General features: G+C 40.3%; 1 protein-coding gene across 1 annotated transcript; it reads right to left on the minus strand.

Annotated features, from left to right (window-relative positions):
• Positions 1 to 14,319: 14,319 nt before the first annotated feature.
• LOC146669090 (E3 SUMO-protein ligase ZBED1-like) lies at positions 14,320 to 15,949 on the minus strand. Its single transcript, XM_085407783.1, has 2 exons — positions 15,929 to 15,949; positions 14,320 to 15,582 (listed from the first exon to the last, which is right to left on the minus strand). The coding sequence occupies exons 1-2, from the start codon at positions 15,932 to 15,934 to the stop codon at positions 14,320 to 14,322; spliced, it is 1,269 nt and encodes a 422-aa protein (XP_085263909.1). The 5' UTR covers positions 15,935 to 15,949.
• Between the last annotated feature and the right edge of the window lie 2,442 nt (positions 15,950 to 18,391).

Genomic DNA, 18,391 nt, shown 5'->3' on the forward strand with positions numbered 1-18,391 from the left:
GAGCGGTTGGCAGTATGCTAGTGCAGTTTCTCCATAAGATATAAGCTGAAAACATTTCCAGTTTTGTGAATAACATATGTCCAGCTGGTATTTTTCAATAATCTGATGTATATCGGACACAGAAACAAAAGCCTATCATGATTAATGCACCAGTTTTTATTTGTTTGACTTTGTTGGTGGTTGGTGATGTAAATGTTTGGAGGACCATATATCATGAATACATAAAAGCTCCAGAGGCCACATCAATCTGTAGCCTTCATATATCCATGACACAGGCATAGACCAGGGCTGAGGTCGGTTGGTGTGGAGTTCTGCTCTCACACCAGTGTTACTGGCTTGGCTCTACACAATGACTAGAATGCACCAACATGTGAAACCCCGTTTTAAGTTGAAACTTCTAGATATTAAGCATGTCAGATTTTGAAACAGAAAACATTTGCATAACAATGAAAATGCATTCATTTTTTCCAATAACTTTGCAGATGTGACGCATAAATAATGTAAAAAGAATTTGTCCCCATTCACATGAACAAACTGCAGTCTGCCAGATAGATTCAAACCATTGCAGTGCAGTTCCTTTTATACCAATGGTTTGCTCTAATTTCTGTAGTAAAAACACTGTGATGAACAAATGCTGCAGTGGGGGTCCACTCTCAGAGGCCAAAGAAGATCATTTTTAACCTTCACTAGTTCTCATTGTGTGCTATGATGAATACTGAATCCTGGCTGAAACGCTTCAAATAAACCATTACTTTGAAACTGATCACTGAGCTGTTTTACAACTACTCTTTCAAGAATTTTGGAATTAAAAGGAAGGTCTTGGTTTAATTACTGCCAACCTTAAAAGCCTGTGGTACTGTAATAAAAAAATAAAATATTCATTCATTGTAAGACTTCTTTAAAGAATAAGAATGTGATCTAAGATGATACCAATGATTTAGAGGAATAAATTACAACAGCTGACTTGAAAAGATTGATGGAGTGAGTAAATATGTAAAGTAAATATGATCAGTTATTAAATTTGCTGCACATAATAACACATCTTACAAGGCATCTGCTTTAAGAAGCACGTTTGTGAGTTATATCTGTCAAGCATCTGCGATTTGTTGCCTTCTTTTTCAGAGGAGCCAAAGTAACCAGGGACTGAGGATCTAATATTATTAATGAGATAACCTCTGTGAGAGTAACAGTGGAGGGTAAGGAGCTTGAAAAGAAAAGCATCTGGACTTCTTTAAGCTTCTTGAGGAAGTTTCACCTCTCATCCGAGAAGCTTCTTCAGTTCTAAGAGCGATTGGTGGCGAGTCCCAGATTTAAAGCTGACCAAGGGGGTCATGGACCCCTATTGATCCTCTAACTAATCACACGAGCCAAGGTGTGAAAACGGGTGTGTGTCACAATCAGCCAAGGTTTCGGGTGAACCCATTGTGAAACCTAGCCCGACCCTATCGTGTGATTTATTGAGGTCAAATGGCCCAGGATGTGAGTGGGCGTTAAAGCGTCTGGGAAGGATCTCAAAACTGGATTATAGATGGCAGGCAGTTGGTGTCGTAAGCCACAGCCTCTGCTCAAAGATCACTAAGGGGTCCATGACCCTTTTGGGGACACTCCCATAGGACTTTAAATCTGGGACTCTCCACCAATTGCTCTTGTTCTAAGAGCAATTGAAGAAGCTTCTCAGATGAGAGGTGAAACGTCTTCAAGGAAACTTCCAGACGCCTTTTTTCCAGCTCCTTGAACTACAATGACCTGGATGACTGAGAACCTTCAGACATATAATAGTGGAGGAATAACCTCCTTCAGAAAGACATGGGGCTATCTCTTTAACAATATGGGGCATATCATATGGAGTAAATATACATTTTCATTCCTACATGGATAATACATGACTACAATAACCCTTGATATTATGGATTTCATATGTAGCCGATGGACCCTAAACAAGATAGTATCTCCTTTCTGACTGAAAAGCCTCCTCTGAGACATATTTTGTCCAGCTGAGACAACTAAAAACAATTCCACTCATATGAGATTCTGCAGGTCATGTATGTTTTTACCTCCCTAATGTATGGGCTTGAGATTGTTGGCCCATCATTTTTCTTATAAACTGTTATCTAATGAAATGATCTAACATACACTGTCCTGCAGTCAGTTGTTAACAACTGTTACGTGAAAAAAACCAACGCAGAGGAAGTTACGTTCTTAAATTATTGGACTTGTGTTAATATCAACCCCATGACTAGTCTGTACAATGGACTATAATGTACATGTAGCTATTTGAAGGTAGGATGTTGGAGCCAGTGAGATGCTGCTAATAGTTGTTCGAGGTCTTTATTGTTGTCCTCTGGACTCATATCATATGCTATGAGTTTCAAAAAGGGACGTGCAGTTGTGAATCTACAACAAAGTGGATCTAAGAAGATCTTTGGTTTTCTGGAAAAATTTCATTTGTGAGCTAGTTTCCAAGTTTTAAATGTTAAGGATAAATAAAAACATTTCTGTCACAATCAACTTAAAACAGCTCGAATAGGGTTTCAGGAAGGTGCCAAATCATACGTATGTGTATGCACTGAAAGCACTTTCCATGGATTCAGAGTGCCCCTTCTCTCACATGCCTACTTATTCTTCTCTGTGTGCCTTCTGAAACATTTTCTTTTTCACACACATGGTGTAGGTGCTTAGTGTCACTAGTGTGCTTCACCCTTAACATTAACATTTAGCATTCCTTCAATATGATGTGTAAGTGGGAGGATGTGTGTGTGCACATCTATTTCCCACTATGCATTGACTTTTGAGTACTGCCCTGTGGCTCACCTTTCCAAGTGGAAAGATGCTCTGCATACCTTAAATAAAAGGGCGCATAAATATTTCGGCATCTAGTGCACAGAAATCACATTTCACAAATTTTGCCCAAGAGAGTTGGGCTTTCTGCCTCATAAATGATAGCATTCGGCAGATTAACGAGTCCCTTTAGAGACCCAGCGCTGTAATTTGTCTAAACATCGAGACACAGAGGTCAGGTCTGGTCTTGAAACACTGCTTCAAACATATCTTTTAAAGCAATCACTATGCTACTGCGTCCGGTTCGTATCTTTCATTACTCAGAGATTGTAGGTCACAGAACAGTGTCACCGGACTCCATCAATTAAGCAACTTGTGGAATGCTTAGAAATCCCACTGAGCTTTGAGAAGTTCAATTAAGAAGTCACAAAATGACAACGACAAATGAGCAACAGGCCTGGCTGTTTACTTTTGCTTAAAATCAAAGCTTGGTCAGTTGTAATCAAACCTATTTGGATAGGTGTAAAAATATTATGTTTTGGGTTTAAAAAAAATTAAAGACTATTCAAAGTTTTATCTACCAGCTCACCAGTCACCCGTCAAGGGTTATGGTTGTACTTGTATGGTTCTACTAAATAGACAATTTCTACTGATCCTAAAAACCATTAACTTGCAACTGAACCTTAGAATTAAGCCTAGATGGGTTGCCAATAACCTGGTGGATATTAAAATCTTCATACTAAAGTATACTGACGATTTGTCCCAGTATAACCAGAATGAAACCAGCCTCAAGGTCATCATCTTACAAGCTGGTGCACAACTGTGCAAGCAAAAATATTAAAAACACAAGGAGGAAGAATTTGACAGACTTTGGTTTTAGTCTTTCTTACATTAGAAACTGTTTCAACTGATGCCAGCTGCACGTTTTGTGCCACTCTAATTCAGCCCAGAAACGCTGACTCGATGCGTTGCAGGAACTAGTTGTGAATCTCCGGGCAGAACAAAAGCTGTGTGATAAAATAGGTCATGAAATTTAACCAGGATTTCTTTCACACCATGCTAATCAGCGTAGCACTGAAACATCAGGAGGCTGACCTGCTCAGTTAGACTTTGCTTTGAAAAATGCAGTTAAACAGCCAGATAATGACCAGAACAAAGTGGAGAGAAATAGACAGAGCAGTGTGAGTTCGATCAAATTCACTTTCCAAGCAGTCTTTCTCTCTCTAAGGAGCTGTCAGGGAAGAAAAGAGGAGCTGGTTATTTCCTCAAAGCAAAGTGATCCAATATTTTTTGTTGTTCAAAGTTGATTGAGTCCAGCTGCGATTCACAGGATCCAGCTACACTGAAATCTGCTGACAGCTTGACAGCTAACCAAAGCAGTAAACACAAACGTTATGGTGGATTATCAATTGAAAATAATCAGACAAAAAGCAAAAATCTTGGATTGATCTCAGCTGACCCTTTCACTGTTATTATATTTGTTAACCCTTTAAGACCTACCATAGAACCAAGTCCGCCAGAGCTTATATTATATTTTTACATGCTGTGGAGCCATTTTTGGGAGCATTTCAAGTTGCTATACATCAATACAACCATTATAGCCCAGATTTTAATAATATGTATTCATTAAGTGCATAGTAATTACATAAATTGCAAAAAAGTGCAATAAACTACAAAAAAATTGAAAATCGTTTTTGATTTTTTGACATATATTTGTAGTTAGAGAAATTTAAGAGTCTTATCCCTCAAAACTGTAAATACAAAAAAGTTGCACAAAATAGTTTCCCACCACAGGAAATTTATTTTGAGTGTCTTCATAGTTTTATTTTTGAAATACACCAATTTTTATACACTGCAGGAAAAACGAAAATAAATATTATACTGCAAATTTGCAAAAAAGCAGCATATGCATCAAAATAAACTATTTCCAGCAGTGCAATATGAGTCCTAAGCATCCCAGAAACGACACAGAAAGTCATAAAGTCAAAGATAACTTTTAAAAAGAGCAGTATAGGCCCTGAGGCCCTGATCGCAAAAAAGACTACATTTCCGCGAAAATGACGTCACTTCCGGTTTCGGGCAGGTAATGGCGGAAATGCAAAAGTTCGCGCTGACGTCTATTCCAACGTAGGAAGTGTTTTGAACAGCTGATCAGATCGGTAAAGCGTGTTTCTGGAATATTATGTTTTTGTTCCTGCAAGCGCTTTTTATGCAGTTTTTGCAAAGCTATATGTGGAAGGAAACCGTGACCTAGGACAAGCTGATGGCATCAGATGTAAGTACAACTCCTCCGGTTTCATATGCAAAACAATTTTTTGCGCTAGCTTACGTGGTTGCAGTGCTACTGGGATTTAAAAATAGTTACGCATAACAGAGCGTTCCCGCTCCGATCGGCTCTAAAGGGTTAATTGAATGTTATGTTATGAAGAGATTGACAGTAGGGTTTTAGCTGTGAAATATCGAACACTATCGATTTTCGATTTAATACATTAAAACTGCAGGCAACCTAATATTAAGTAATGCAATAAAAAGGCTGTATACCTGTATAAGTCAAATCTTGTGTTTTTATATTAGCTTTCTTGTTGATGACAGGCTCAATCCTTCTCTACATGTGTTGAATTATCTGCCATTCTTCAAAGACACTTACTTACAGCTGAATGCGTGTCAGTGTGCTGTGTTAGTTTACGTTGGTTTTGCCTTTGAAATAACCCGAACCACTTCTGCTGGATTTAAGTCAGGCAACAGATGTTTTAGAAACTCATATGTGCTTTTGCACTTTGGATTGTTATTATGGTGGAATGTTTTTGTTTGTTGTTAGTTTTTGTCTGCCAGGTTTCTGAGAATTGAGACTTCTACACTGCAGACTTCTCCCACAACTCCAACCAGTGTTTCCTGCAGAAGTTCTCTGATGAGTCTGCAATAGTACAGAGAACTGACCCAAGGCTTTGTGGACTGCTACCTCCAGATCAACACTAGAAAAACCAAGGAGCTGGTGGTAGACTTCCGCAAGCACAAACATCCTCCACGGCAACCACTAAACATTCAAGGTATGGACATTGAGGCTGTGGACAGCTACAGGTACCTTGGTGTTCATCTGAACAATAAACTGGACTGGACTCACTACTCAGATGCTCCCCACAGGAAAGGGTAGAGCAGGCTGTACCTGCTGCAGAGACTCAGGTCTTTTCTCCTGAAGACCTTCTATGACTCTGTGGTGGCCTCAGCCATCTTTTATGGTGTGGTCTGCTGGGGTCAGCATCTCTGCTGGGGACATGAAGAGACTGAACAGACTGATCCGGAGGTCCAGCTCTGTTCTAGGATGCCCTCTGGACCCAGTGGAGGTGGTGAGTGACAGGAGAATGGTGGCTAAGCTGTTGGACAACATCTCCCACCCTATGCAGGAGACTCTGACAGCACTGAACAGCTCCTTCAGTGACAGGCTGCAGCAGATACATAGAAATTGCTGTTTTCTATTTATCTACTGCCTCTTGGTGTTCTTTTATGTTCTTTTAATGTAACCTTTCATTGTTACGCTGATGACCTGCAGCTTTATGTTCCTCTAACCATTGGAAATTGTGCTGAAGTCTCTAAACTGCAATCTTGTCTATCTGCATTTAGGAGCTGGTTATTGGATAATTTCTTGCTTCTAAATACTGATAAGACAGAGTTGATGGTCATTGGACCACAAAAATCTCAGCACTTGCCCCAAAATTTCATCTTGAAAATTGATGACAATTTTCAAGATGGGGTGGCTGTAGCTCAGGTGGCAGAGCAGGTCAGCCACTAATCAGAAGGTCGGTGGTTCAATCCCAGGCTGCCTCCTGGCTGCATGCCAAATATCCTTGGGCAAGTTACTAACCCCGTGTTTACCTACTGGTGGTGGTCAGAGGGCCCGGTGGCGCCAGTGTCCGGCAGCCTCACCTCTGTCTGTGCGCCCCAGGGCTACAATGTAGCTTGCTATCGCCAGTGTGTGAATGACTGAATGTAGTGTAAAGCGCTTAAGGACTAGAAAAGCGCTATACAAATGCAGGCCATTTACCATTTAAATTGCAGGGACAAGGTAAAAAACTTGGGCGTGTGGTTCGACATGGTGCTCTCCTTCGAGTCTCATGTTAAAGAGATAACAAAGACCGCTATTTATCATTTGAGGAACATAGTCAAAATCAGACAAATTTTATCAAGCGACACTGCAGAGGTTCTTGTCCATGCATTTGTGTCTTCACGTATTCATTATTGTAATGCTCTTCTTTCTGAGTTAACCAAAGAAAAGTTTCAGAAGTTTAACCAAAGAAGAGTTTCAGAGTTTCAGAGGCCTTTTTGAGCACATTACCCCTGTACTGAGATCTCTGCATTGGCTACCTTGTCAGGTTCGAGCAGATTTTAAGGTCCTGCTGCTCACCTACAAGGCTTTAAATGGATTGGCACCTTCATATGTCTCCGACCTTTTACACCTTCATGTTCCATCCCGTGCTCTACGATCTCAGGACTCTGGCCTTGCAAAGGTTCCTAGAGCCAGAAAATAGACAGTTGTTTACCCTATCCTGTCTCAATTAATAAACTTTTAAGAATTTTACTTTAGCTTAGCTGTACTAAGCTGCCTTTGGCTAACATACAGTTGAACCTTACAGCGTGTGAACACAACTAAAACTCAGTGGCAAAGGTGAACATCAGATTTGCAGACAGTGAACTGATGTTAACTGCTGCTAATCACTGAACATTGTGGCCATTCCTGGAACTAAAAATCTATTCTTCCTGCAGTGTTAAGCAGATGGCTGAACACTATTTTAAAGATCTGATGCAGAGTTGAGTCGCTGACTAGAATCCTGGAGGCAGAGAAGGAATCCCAACCATAACATTTCCACCACCGTACTTCACCAAACATTTGTAACTATGAATGTTATCCTAGAAATGAACTGTTGGTTTGCTCTAAGCTTGTCTAGTATTACTGGCCAAACAACTCTATCTTTGATTCGTCTGTTCAGAGCACACAGTTCCAATACTCTGCTTCTGCCTCTGTGTTCATCAGTGCACTTTTACTCTGTTCTTTTTGGACAGCAAGTACTTTTTCCTGGCACAACTCCAATGTAGCTCTGTAAATACATTACTGTAAATACATTACTGTATTTACAGTAATGTATTTACAGTAATGTATTATGTATTTATCCCTAACTCAAGCAACAGTTACCTACAGACTCTAGGATGGCATTTTGGGGTCTTCGAGACTTCTACTACTTCCATTGGGATTATAGCAAACTACTGTGGATGAGGATGGAGAAACATTAATTTCATGGTTCGGGGCAAAAGGTCGAGCACTGTTACTTTTAAAGAGGTCAGCTGAAATTTTATCAAACGCAGGTGAGATGTAACTTGGATGTACTGTACCTGCTCTGAACAATTTGATCACCCTCCCACTACATAAACAGCACATTTTTAACCGTGTTAAACACAAAGCCACAATCAGCCAAGCACAACAAGAGGAAATTAAAATTGTATTATGGAAATAAAAGCTTTTTTTCTTGCCTGAGTTTTTATCTTTCCCTCAGCATCTACTCTCCAAAGTTCTCTTTAGACAAGTAGGAATACATGACTTGCTCTCAAAAAGACTTGCGATATACTCTAGCATTACCATTAAGCATTATCTTGTAATTTTCTTGGTGTAAACATAAACTCTACAACCCCTCTTTTGGGGAATTTTCAAACAAGCGTCTCTTTGATGTGAATGTAAGGTTCAAGTCAGTAAGGACAAAAGTGAGCTTCTGGAATCTAAATTGAAGTTATGGTCTCTCACAGCATCAGACAGCCAGCTCAAGTCTTCCTTCTCTGCACTGATTCTTCAGAAAGAAGGATAAAGCTTACAACACATTCATGAAAATTCAGATTGAAAATTAATGTTGAACTTCTGATACTTGATAAAAAAAAGAATGGGCTTTGTGCTAAAATCACAAGCATGAGCAAAAATAAGCAATTCTCACTTGCTGTATTTGAGTTTCTCAAGCTGGAATGTGGAAGCACACAAAGGGCTTTTTCAGCACAAGAGCATTCCTGGCCATATTCATATACAAAACACTGAGATTTGTTATAGATGTTTATAACATTTATAACATGTATATAACATGTAGCACAGCAGAAGATGGACACCTTAAAATTCAACATGTGTGAAATCAAAATATACTGTTCTTGTAATTCCTGACACCAGAAGGTTTACTCTAGGATTAAAGTAACCTTTGGGGCACATGAAGTTGATGAGGCTGTGTAGCATAGTGCAAAATGTGGTCACCATTTCTTCCATGCTGCATGTTGCAACAGTACATGTCATTCCTTACAGGGAGAGACAATTGTAAGTATTATGGTTATTTGAGACAATACAGTGTCGTAAAGTGCCTTGAAGGTAAAACTGTGTATGTATGTATTGATGGTAAGTCCAGGGTTAGTGACCATCAGTATTCAGAATCTTTTCAGGAGCATTAAGCTGTGTGAGTTTGGTCACTGAAGAGGGACTCTGAGTACAGCCGCTGCTCGTCCACATCAAAAGAAGCCAGTTGAGGTGTTTTGGGCATATCACACCGGGAGGCCCCAAGCAAGGCGCAGGACTCTCTGATTATATCTTTCAGCTGGTTTGGGAATGACTCAGTCTCCCTTCAGATGAGCTGGAAGAGACGGCCATGGTCAGAGATGATCCCGATGAGGGAATCTGGGCTTCTGTGCTTAGACCTCCCGAACCCAGATAAGCGCCAGAAGATGGATGGATGAGTTTGGCAACAGATTATCAAGCATAAAAAAATATAGATTTTCTGCATTTTTACCAATCAAATGCAAATTCCACTGCAACATACAGTTTGTGCTGCGGTACAGTATTTTTACAGCTGGGGTTCATTTGGTTGTGTTCAGCTCCACAGGGTGCATATATAACACATTCCTTCAGCAGAGAATCTATATGGCACATACCGGAAACTGTAAAAGAATTAGTGAAAAATGTGGCTTTTCCATTGCAAAACTCTGAACATAGCTCCAGCTGATCCAATCAAGCAGAAAGCCTCACCATCTTAATGAGTGAGGCTTGCAGAGCCTTCTGTTGCTATGTAACACAGCACACAGTGCCAAATGTGCTACCTGTTAAAACTTGCACACAACAGAGTAGCCTACAAGATGAGTACAACATTAGTTCACTTCTTTATGTTCATCCCTGGTACATTCCATGGACACTGCAGTCTTCAAAATACTTCCACATCATCTTATTGTCATGGTCCTGGGTCATGTGACCCAGCGTTCTGAGCAGAGATGGGCAGTAACGCGTACTGTAATCGTTACTGTAATCTGATTACTTTTTTCAAGTAACGAGTAAAGTATTGCAAAAACGGTAATTAGATTACCGTTACTTTCCCGTAGGAACGCTGCGTTACTGCGTTACTAAAACCGTGATTTTTTTGCAAGAATGTCTCATGACAGTGATGTAAGCGAGTGCGACGTTCGTGACAACAGCTGTGTGCAGATCAACAGTGGATCACATATCGATTGTGGGAGAGAGTATGAGCGTGCAGCGTTTAAAGCGTGGAAGTACTGACCTTACTTTGAGTTTGATTCCATAAAAAGTGACAAAAACATTAGTGTCCGCTGTGCGTGGGAAGAAAACTTCTTTTTACAGCAAAAAAACCCCTAAACTTCCAAGCAAGCACAGAGTGCGCTATGACGTAATGGGAAACTCACAGAGCAACTCGCGGATTCTTCAACTGACCGCGGCACACCTGCACCAGGGTAAACCTCCGCCTATGCCACTCCTGCTGTACAGGTGAAAATAGAGCAACAAGATCGCTAGTCTTTGATTTTATTTATTTTCTGCTGTGTTTTACTTGCATCTATTTGAAAGAGTGAGGGTAAACACATAAAACATATATATATTTTATGTGCTGGAATGTGCAGAAAATAAGTTTAAATGTTAAACAAATTTCTTCCAGTCAGAGAATGTTGCATATAATTAAATTTTTGCTTGATGCATAAAGTTAAAAGATTAAAATTAATAAAACTATAAAAGTTTTAAAAAGAGACTTTTCCATTTGATTACATTTTGTATGATGGATTATGCAGAAAAAGTAGAATTGGGCTGAAAGATCTATTTATCACCTATTCAGGTTGTAAATCGTGTTTTTAAAAAGTAACTAAGTAACTAAGTAATTAATTACTTTTGAAAATAAGTAATCAGTAAAGTAACGGGATTACTTTTTGGGGGGAGTAATCGGTAATTAGTTACTGATTACTTTTTTCAAGTAACTTGACCAACACTGGTTCTGAGTTTCTTGATGTTTTGTTATTTGAGTCTAGTTCCATTTCAGTTTATCTAGTTACATTCTGTCATGCCTAGGTTACAGTTTTAGTTCATGATTTATCAAGCTTCCCTTTTGTCTCATCCCTGTGTTAAGTTTCCGGCTCATCGTGTTAAGTCTACGTGTGTTTATCTGTCATGTTTCATGTCCAAGTTTTCTTTGTTTGTCAAGTTCGAGTCATGTCTGTGTCTTGTTATGTTTCCTGTTTTATTTTGAAAGAGTCTTGTGTTATTCGTTCATCGTGTTTCACTTCCCCTGTAGCATCATTAGGTTCATGTGTATCAGCTGTTTCCTCGTGTTTTTTCACTCCCCCTACTCACCCTTGTGTGTATTTAGTCACTGTGGTTCTGTTCAATTATTGTCAGGTCGTCCGTTATCCTCACAGATTTCACAGGTTTACCTCATTGTTTCACTGTGCTTCATATTACTCTTAGTTTACTCCGTGTTCATAGTTTTTCATAGTTTTTCATAGTTTTTCATAGTTTTTTCACTCAGTGTCAAAGTCTTTAGGTTAACACTAGTGATGGCCAAATGAAGCTTTCCGAAGCACTGAAGCTTGTATCGAAAAATGGTTCATTACTCGAAGCTTTTCAACACAGTCCTCTCCGGTGACATCTGGTGGCGAATATTTTGAAGAGCAGCTTGAATCTGCAAAATAAAACGGACTGCTCAATCATCACTGCTCACTCAAGAGTGGGGTTCTCTCCGATATTGGGCCACCGTTCCGTTGCTTTGAACATGTAATTGGTTTTGTTGTCTCGATTCGGGGGCTGAAAAAATGTAATGCGTATTTGCGTAATACATGTTGATCAATAAACTTTCCCTATTTAAACATGCACTATGGTGTGGCCTTTCTTTGCTCATAACTCCTTGATGTTGGTAAATACAATAAGTGAGCAATATATACATTATACATATGATAACGCACAGCACATTATGGAGTATGCCCCTGCTGTGGAGTCCTTCCACCATCTACTTGTCATTTAATCACTGGACAGCTGGACAGGTTCATACAAAATATTAGATGAGGCCAATTGTCCTATACATATTTTTGACCTAGGGGTGGGATTGATTGTGAACTGGAAAGGGAAAATGCTTAGGGAGCTGAGTACGGCTGCATTGTTACTGATTTGTAGAATCATTTTGATTCGATACAGGATCCGATTCAATTTGATTGGAATCTGGAAAGTTTTGCCTCAGTCAGAAATATTACAATTCTGATCATTTAACAGTATATATCCATAATTTCGTATCTATTAAAAGAAAGCTGACACATGTGAGACTTAATTAGAGATGTAAACAGAGAGTTATGAAACCTGCAGCTGCAGAAGCCAGCGGGAAAAAAAAGAGGCAAACACAGCGCGGACCCGACGACACATCAAAATCTGACTCTGACGCGTCGGGTCCGCGCTCTGTGTTTACGTTTGTATGCAGAATCCGTAAACCTGCTCCCAGTTACTGTTTTAGCTGTATGGTGTTTGACGACATGTTGTGAGGTTTAACCTGAGATGCTGGCGTTTCAGGCATAATAACGTTAATTCACAAATCGACACGGGATTGTAATGAATCAATATCACTTTATTCAATTTAGCATGGATTGTAATCAGAAAGGCGATAATCAAAACCCACCCCTAATCAAGAACTTGCAAAGTAAAAACATGATCTATGTAAGGTAGCCCTTTTGTTAGTTACATTTAAAAAGAGGATTAGTGTTACTGTGCGCTGGCTGAGTCTGTTCATTTTCTTAGAAATAGTTTCTCCTGCCCTGGAGAAAATCCACTTGCATGGAACAGAAGAGGCTGTGGAGTGCAGGAACCACACTGCAAGCTGGTAGATATGCAGGTATTCCTGGGTCCTGCAGACTATCACCTAAAAACAATAAACAAATTGATTGTCTAAACTGTAGCAATGTAATGTACGTATAGTGTCAAAAACATTGTTGTAGTCTTCATCAGCTTTAATTCACATAGAAGTGTTCCTAAAGTCATATGCTGTAATGGCATTTCCATTATGAAAACATGATTTTGGACATGTCAGGTTTTTCACTTCGGCAGATAAAATGAATTGAGCAAAATCAACTCAAAATCCCGCGAATGATTCACCTGCCTGTAAACCACTGAAACACTTGTGTTCGGAATGAAGCTTCGGACGTCACCGATCACGTGACTCTGGCCAAACGACACAGTGCTTCTGCAGTGTGTTGTTTTTTGGGTACACACCGGAGCGCCAGCTTCAAGCGGGCCATCATTAGTCTAATGGGTAGATGTAATCAATAAACCGTTCTTATGTAAACATGCATCATGGTGTGGTATTTCTTTGCCTGTCACTTCTTTATGTTGGTAAATAAAATACATGCAAAATACATATAATAACATACAACACAGTATGGCGCATGCCTCTGCTGTGAGGTCCTGCCTCCAGGTACTTAGCAATTAACCACTGGACACCTGGACAAATCTGTTTATAGATCATATGATATTTGCTACATCTCTGATATATTTTGAAACTGGGGAAAGAACTGATTGTGAACTGGGTGGGGGGAATCCTTGCGAACATGTGAAATACAAAAATTCAGATTCAAATTCAAATTTTATTTGTCACATACAAATAATCATATAACATGATGCATTCAAGGTTATCCTGTGTGGCTTCTATTCAAGAAAAGAATTTGTTCCACTGTGCGAGGACTGAGTCTGTTCCTTTTCTTGGATATGATTTCCCCTGCCTTAGAGAAGATCCTCTCACATGGAACGGATGATGCTGGGGTGCACATAAACTGCAAAGCAAGTTTATGAAGATGGGGGTATACATTCTTCCTGGTTGCCCAGAAGTGGAGCGGATCCTCTGTCCGGGGAATCAAAGGATCTGCCATGTACCTCTGTACTTCCACTGTGGCATCTGCTGTGGCATTCCTCACCTGCCTCTCCACCATATGGCTGTCCAGCAAATCCCACAGCCCACCACCTGAAAGACTAATGGAATTAAATAGCTGCACATTCTGTAGACTGACATTTCCAGATGTATTTTAAAATGACATCACATGTGAATATTCAACTGTAAGTGTTACTAAAGATATCTAATGAAATTTATATTTCGACAAGCAGATTGTCGTTTTGTTAAGAAACGTCTAATAGTCACATATTTCCAATAACGGAATTGAAACTTTGGGATATTAAAGCATATTCTTACTATTGAGACATGTTTAGAATATGCTGGAACCCTGTCATTGTGTTATGGACTTCAGGTCAACAAAAGCCATACCTGACTGAGTTGCAGAACTGGTTGCTGGCTCTGGCTGTGACGAGGTAGATGGGATAGGAGGGACGGGCATGATCTGGTCTTTTTCATTTTCAATGATGGTGGCACATTCTGCAGTCAGACGTCTCACTGCAGCTTGAGCATTGGTCTGACTGCAAAACCCCACAGCCTTGAATCTTGGATCAAGCAGGGTAGCAATGGTCATGACACTCATTGTTTCCAAGTGAGACGAACATTCACCCAGCATTCTTGTGAGGTTCATGCACAGCTGGCGGGCTTTGTCATCCAGAACTTGAGGTTGTTTTTTAGCAATTGCATACCGCAGTATGCAGACAAGTGGAATGACTTTGGACCCAGATACTGTCTGCTCTCCAGAAAGTTCAGCAGTGGCTGTGTAAAAAGGAGAAAGCACCTCCAGGCACTCTTTAACTGAGTGGTACTCCTCAGCAGTGACAGGTGTGAGATCTGTTCTCATTGAGACAAGGGCAGCACTAACTGGCTCTCTCTCCTCATACAGACGCTGCAGCATGGTGTATGTGCTGTTCCACCTGGTATCAACCTCCTGAAGGAGCTTTAGATGTGATCTGCCCATCTGCTGCTGCATTTGGCAGAGCTTCTCCTTTGCTGTTGTGCTAGATCGGAAATAGCTTACCAATTTACGTGCCTTACCTCTGATCTCCTCAAGCCCAGGCGTGTTGTCAATTGATTTTCTCACAATGAGGTTCAGAGTATGTGCAATGCACTTTGTGTGGCGCACTTTCAATATTTTAGATGAGGCAATCATGTTTGGTGCTGCATCAGTGACGAGGCATCTGACTTTATTTTGGATGCCCCACTCCTCCATCAAAACCTTTTTCACCTCAGCAATATTTTCTGCTGTATGTGCCTTTGGGAAATGTCCCACTCCTAGCAACACTGTGGACAGTGTATTTTGTTCATTGACAAAATGACATGTCACAGCCAAGTAGGCATCCATATGAATGGATGTCCACATGTCACTGGTGAGACTGACAGCTGTAGCCTTCTCCACTTCTCTCTTTGCTCTCTCCTTTTCCTCCTTGAACATATCCGCCACCATTTCCTTTAGAGCCTTTCTGGTGGGGATTGTGTAGGTTGGGTCCAAGACACCAACAAACTGTCTGAAACCAGCATCGTCAACAATGGAAAAGGGCTGCGAGTCCTTCACGATCATGTTCACCAAAGCAGCATCGACCACCTGCTGTCTGGTCTGAGTGGGATTTGTGTGCATGATCCCTTCAATACACAAAAACATTTGAATGTGAGGATGGAAATAGGCTTAACTGTGTTGTATAAGTTGATTAGTCTTTAATGCCAGTATTCACAGGTAGTTCAATGGTTATTATGTGTTGTGGGATAAAGTAAATGGGCCTCCCATCTTACCAATAGCCTGCGGACATTACATAGGAAGCGGAAGAACCACCAACCAGTGCATCCTCTCACCCAGAAAGTGAAGTCAAACGCAATTAGTGACATTTTGTGCTAGTGATGTGAGACATGAATGAATGAATGACTGAATAATGGTTGATGTCCATACCATGAATGCTTGGATTCACTGTCATTGTACTCGTAGATGAGACCGCATTGTGCTTAGCACGGAGATGCCTCAGCATCGATGAGGTGTTGTTGTTGTAGGCCAGCTGCTGGTCACAGACCAAGCACCGAACCTAAGTAGTACATGGAGTGATCCTAGTGTTATTTATGCACACTACCCCCCCCCCCCCCCCCCCACACACACACACACACACACAGATAGAGCTCTCTCTCTCTCTCTCTCTCTCTCTCTCTCTCTCTATATATATATATATATATATATATATATGTGTGTGTGTGTGTGTGTGTGTGTGTGTGTGTGTATGTGTGTGTGTGTGTGTGTGTAAAGACAAGGTTTGTGAACTTTTCAGTCAAAATAAACAAATGCAAAACAGAGGCAAACAAGAACAGAAAGCTGGCAAACCTACCCGATTGACCGAAATCAACTCAAAATATTCCCACACGCCAGAACGTCCTCTCTTCCTTGCTGGTTCCATATCTGTCAGTGGAATGGTCACCTCTTCGCTCTCTGTCACCATCAACACACTCCACGAATCCCGTGGATGATTCACTTCCTTATATCCGTTTGAATAAGGTACCGAAGCAGTTACATGCGTAATGAAGCTTCGGACGTCACTGGTCACGTGACTTTTCCCTAGTTTTATGTTTTTCTCGTGCCATCAGCCACAATAAAGGCTCGCTTTATTTTTGAAACTTAGTTTTGTCTCCACCGTGTCTGCGTCTGGGTCCACCTCACCCCGCCGTGACACTTATGACTAAATAACCAAACTGGTTGACTTTCTTAAAAATAAAAAAGTTCCAACAGAATACTGGGTTAGACCTACTAACATGTTTTCAACATGACACATGAAAACACATTACGACTAAACAGATTCAGTCGTAGTAGTCTTATGCTCTTTGTGAATTACCAAATGACCACCTGTTGGAATTTATTTAAGGTTTTCCCTAATCCACGCAGCGTAAAAAAAAAAATCATTAAAAGCCTGAACTTGCACTATACTCCAAGATCTAAGCCTACGTATCCTTTGTGAGTCTCAGCCTCTCAGCTCCCCTCTTTCACATACATTCATACAAAGCATTCTTGCAGAACACAATGAGGTTTGTGATTTTATAGTTTGATTTGGACAGTTCTTGGAAGCAGTGATACACTGTCCTGTCACATACCTTATTAACTGACAGTGAGTTTTATCGAGGTGGCTATATTTAAGGAAGCATTTGAGTGCTTGGGAGTGATTAGCAGTCTTGCTACATGCTCGCTGTGCCTGATTCGGACTGAATCTGTGTCCTGAAACAACTCAAGTGAACTCAGTATTTAAAAGTTCCTTAATAATTTAATGAAACCACAGCTGTAACAAGCCTTGCATGTATGACAAAAATGGGACTTAAATGTTATCAATGTTATCATTTTATAAGGTCAGCAAAATTACCTATTGTGTGAAAAGGATTGTTGTTAGCAGCCTATGGTTCAGGACATAGAGTGAATTATTTGTCAGTATACTGACAAATTCAAAAGTGTTAAATGTTTTGGTGTTAGTAGTCTTCTTGCAAAAGTAGAGTTAATTTTACTCTAAGTAGAGTCACATTCTTTTAATGTAACTCTGAGGTGTAAAATGATAGTAGTTAAAATCGAGTGTTAAAAATGAGTGTTTCTCTGTCAAATCTGGAGGTGTTACAATGGAAACATTAACTCTTGACCTCTTAACTCTGAACTCCTAGAGGGGCTATGACACCAACAGAGTAAATTCACAGACTCCGCCCCCAGCACGGCTCCAATCGAAGCTGAAGTGAAGCCGTTTCAGAACATTTTGCTCTACATATTTGAGTTGTTTGCCGTGCTTGGTAAGTCATTTTTTCAAAGATTGTTTCAATTATTTCTATGAGCTTTTACTTCTGTGGCTCTTTGGAGTTGAGACAAAGCTGTGTGAAAGGCATTAGCCATGTTGCTCGGTGATAGCATAATATTCTGTTTTAGCTAGCTGAAAGGTATTGTTTGCAGGCAAATACCACACAGTGTCAATAGAAAATTGTACTTAGTAGTCAGTATAATCTTTTAATGATATAAGTTTGCATATGGTAGAATACTGCATGTAATCATTAGTGTTTAGAAGTATATAGTTGGTGGCATATTGAAAGAATGTCTCATCCTAGGGGGTCTGTGACATTCCAGGGTGTTCTGGCGTTCACCCCCACATCCTGGGAGTATGGGAGAGGTCGTACCTTGTTTTATTGTTTTACGGTACGATTAACGTAGCTATGTCAGTTTTAGTCTAAGTGCCTTTTTTACATATAGATGAACTGTTGGATTTTCCAGACCAGCAGGTTAAGGGAAGTCGTTTACGGGGTCACACTCTGACACACACACACACACACCTCCACATTCCAATGTAAGGAACAAACGCTCACTGAAGCATATAAATAAAGACCAGGGCAGTCTCTGTTCTGGAGGCTGCCCTTGCTAGCAAGAA

This window comes from Rhamphochromis longiceps, linkage group LG5, assembly GCF_057381845.1.
Source record: "Rhamphochromis longiceps isolate RC_006_pf linkage group LG5, R_longiceps_female_GT1.1, whole genome shotgun sequence".
Classification (NCBI taxonomy): Eukaryota; Metazoa; Chordata; class Actinopteri; order Cichliformes; family Cichlidae; genus Rhamphochromis; species Rhamphochromis longiceps.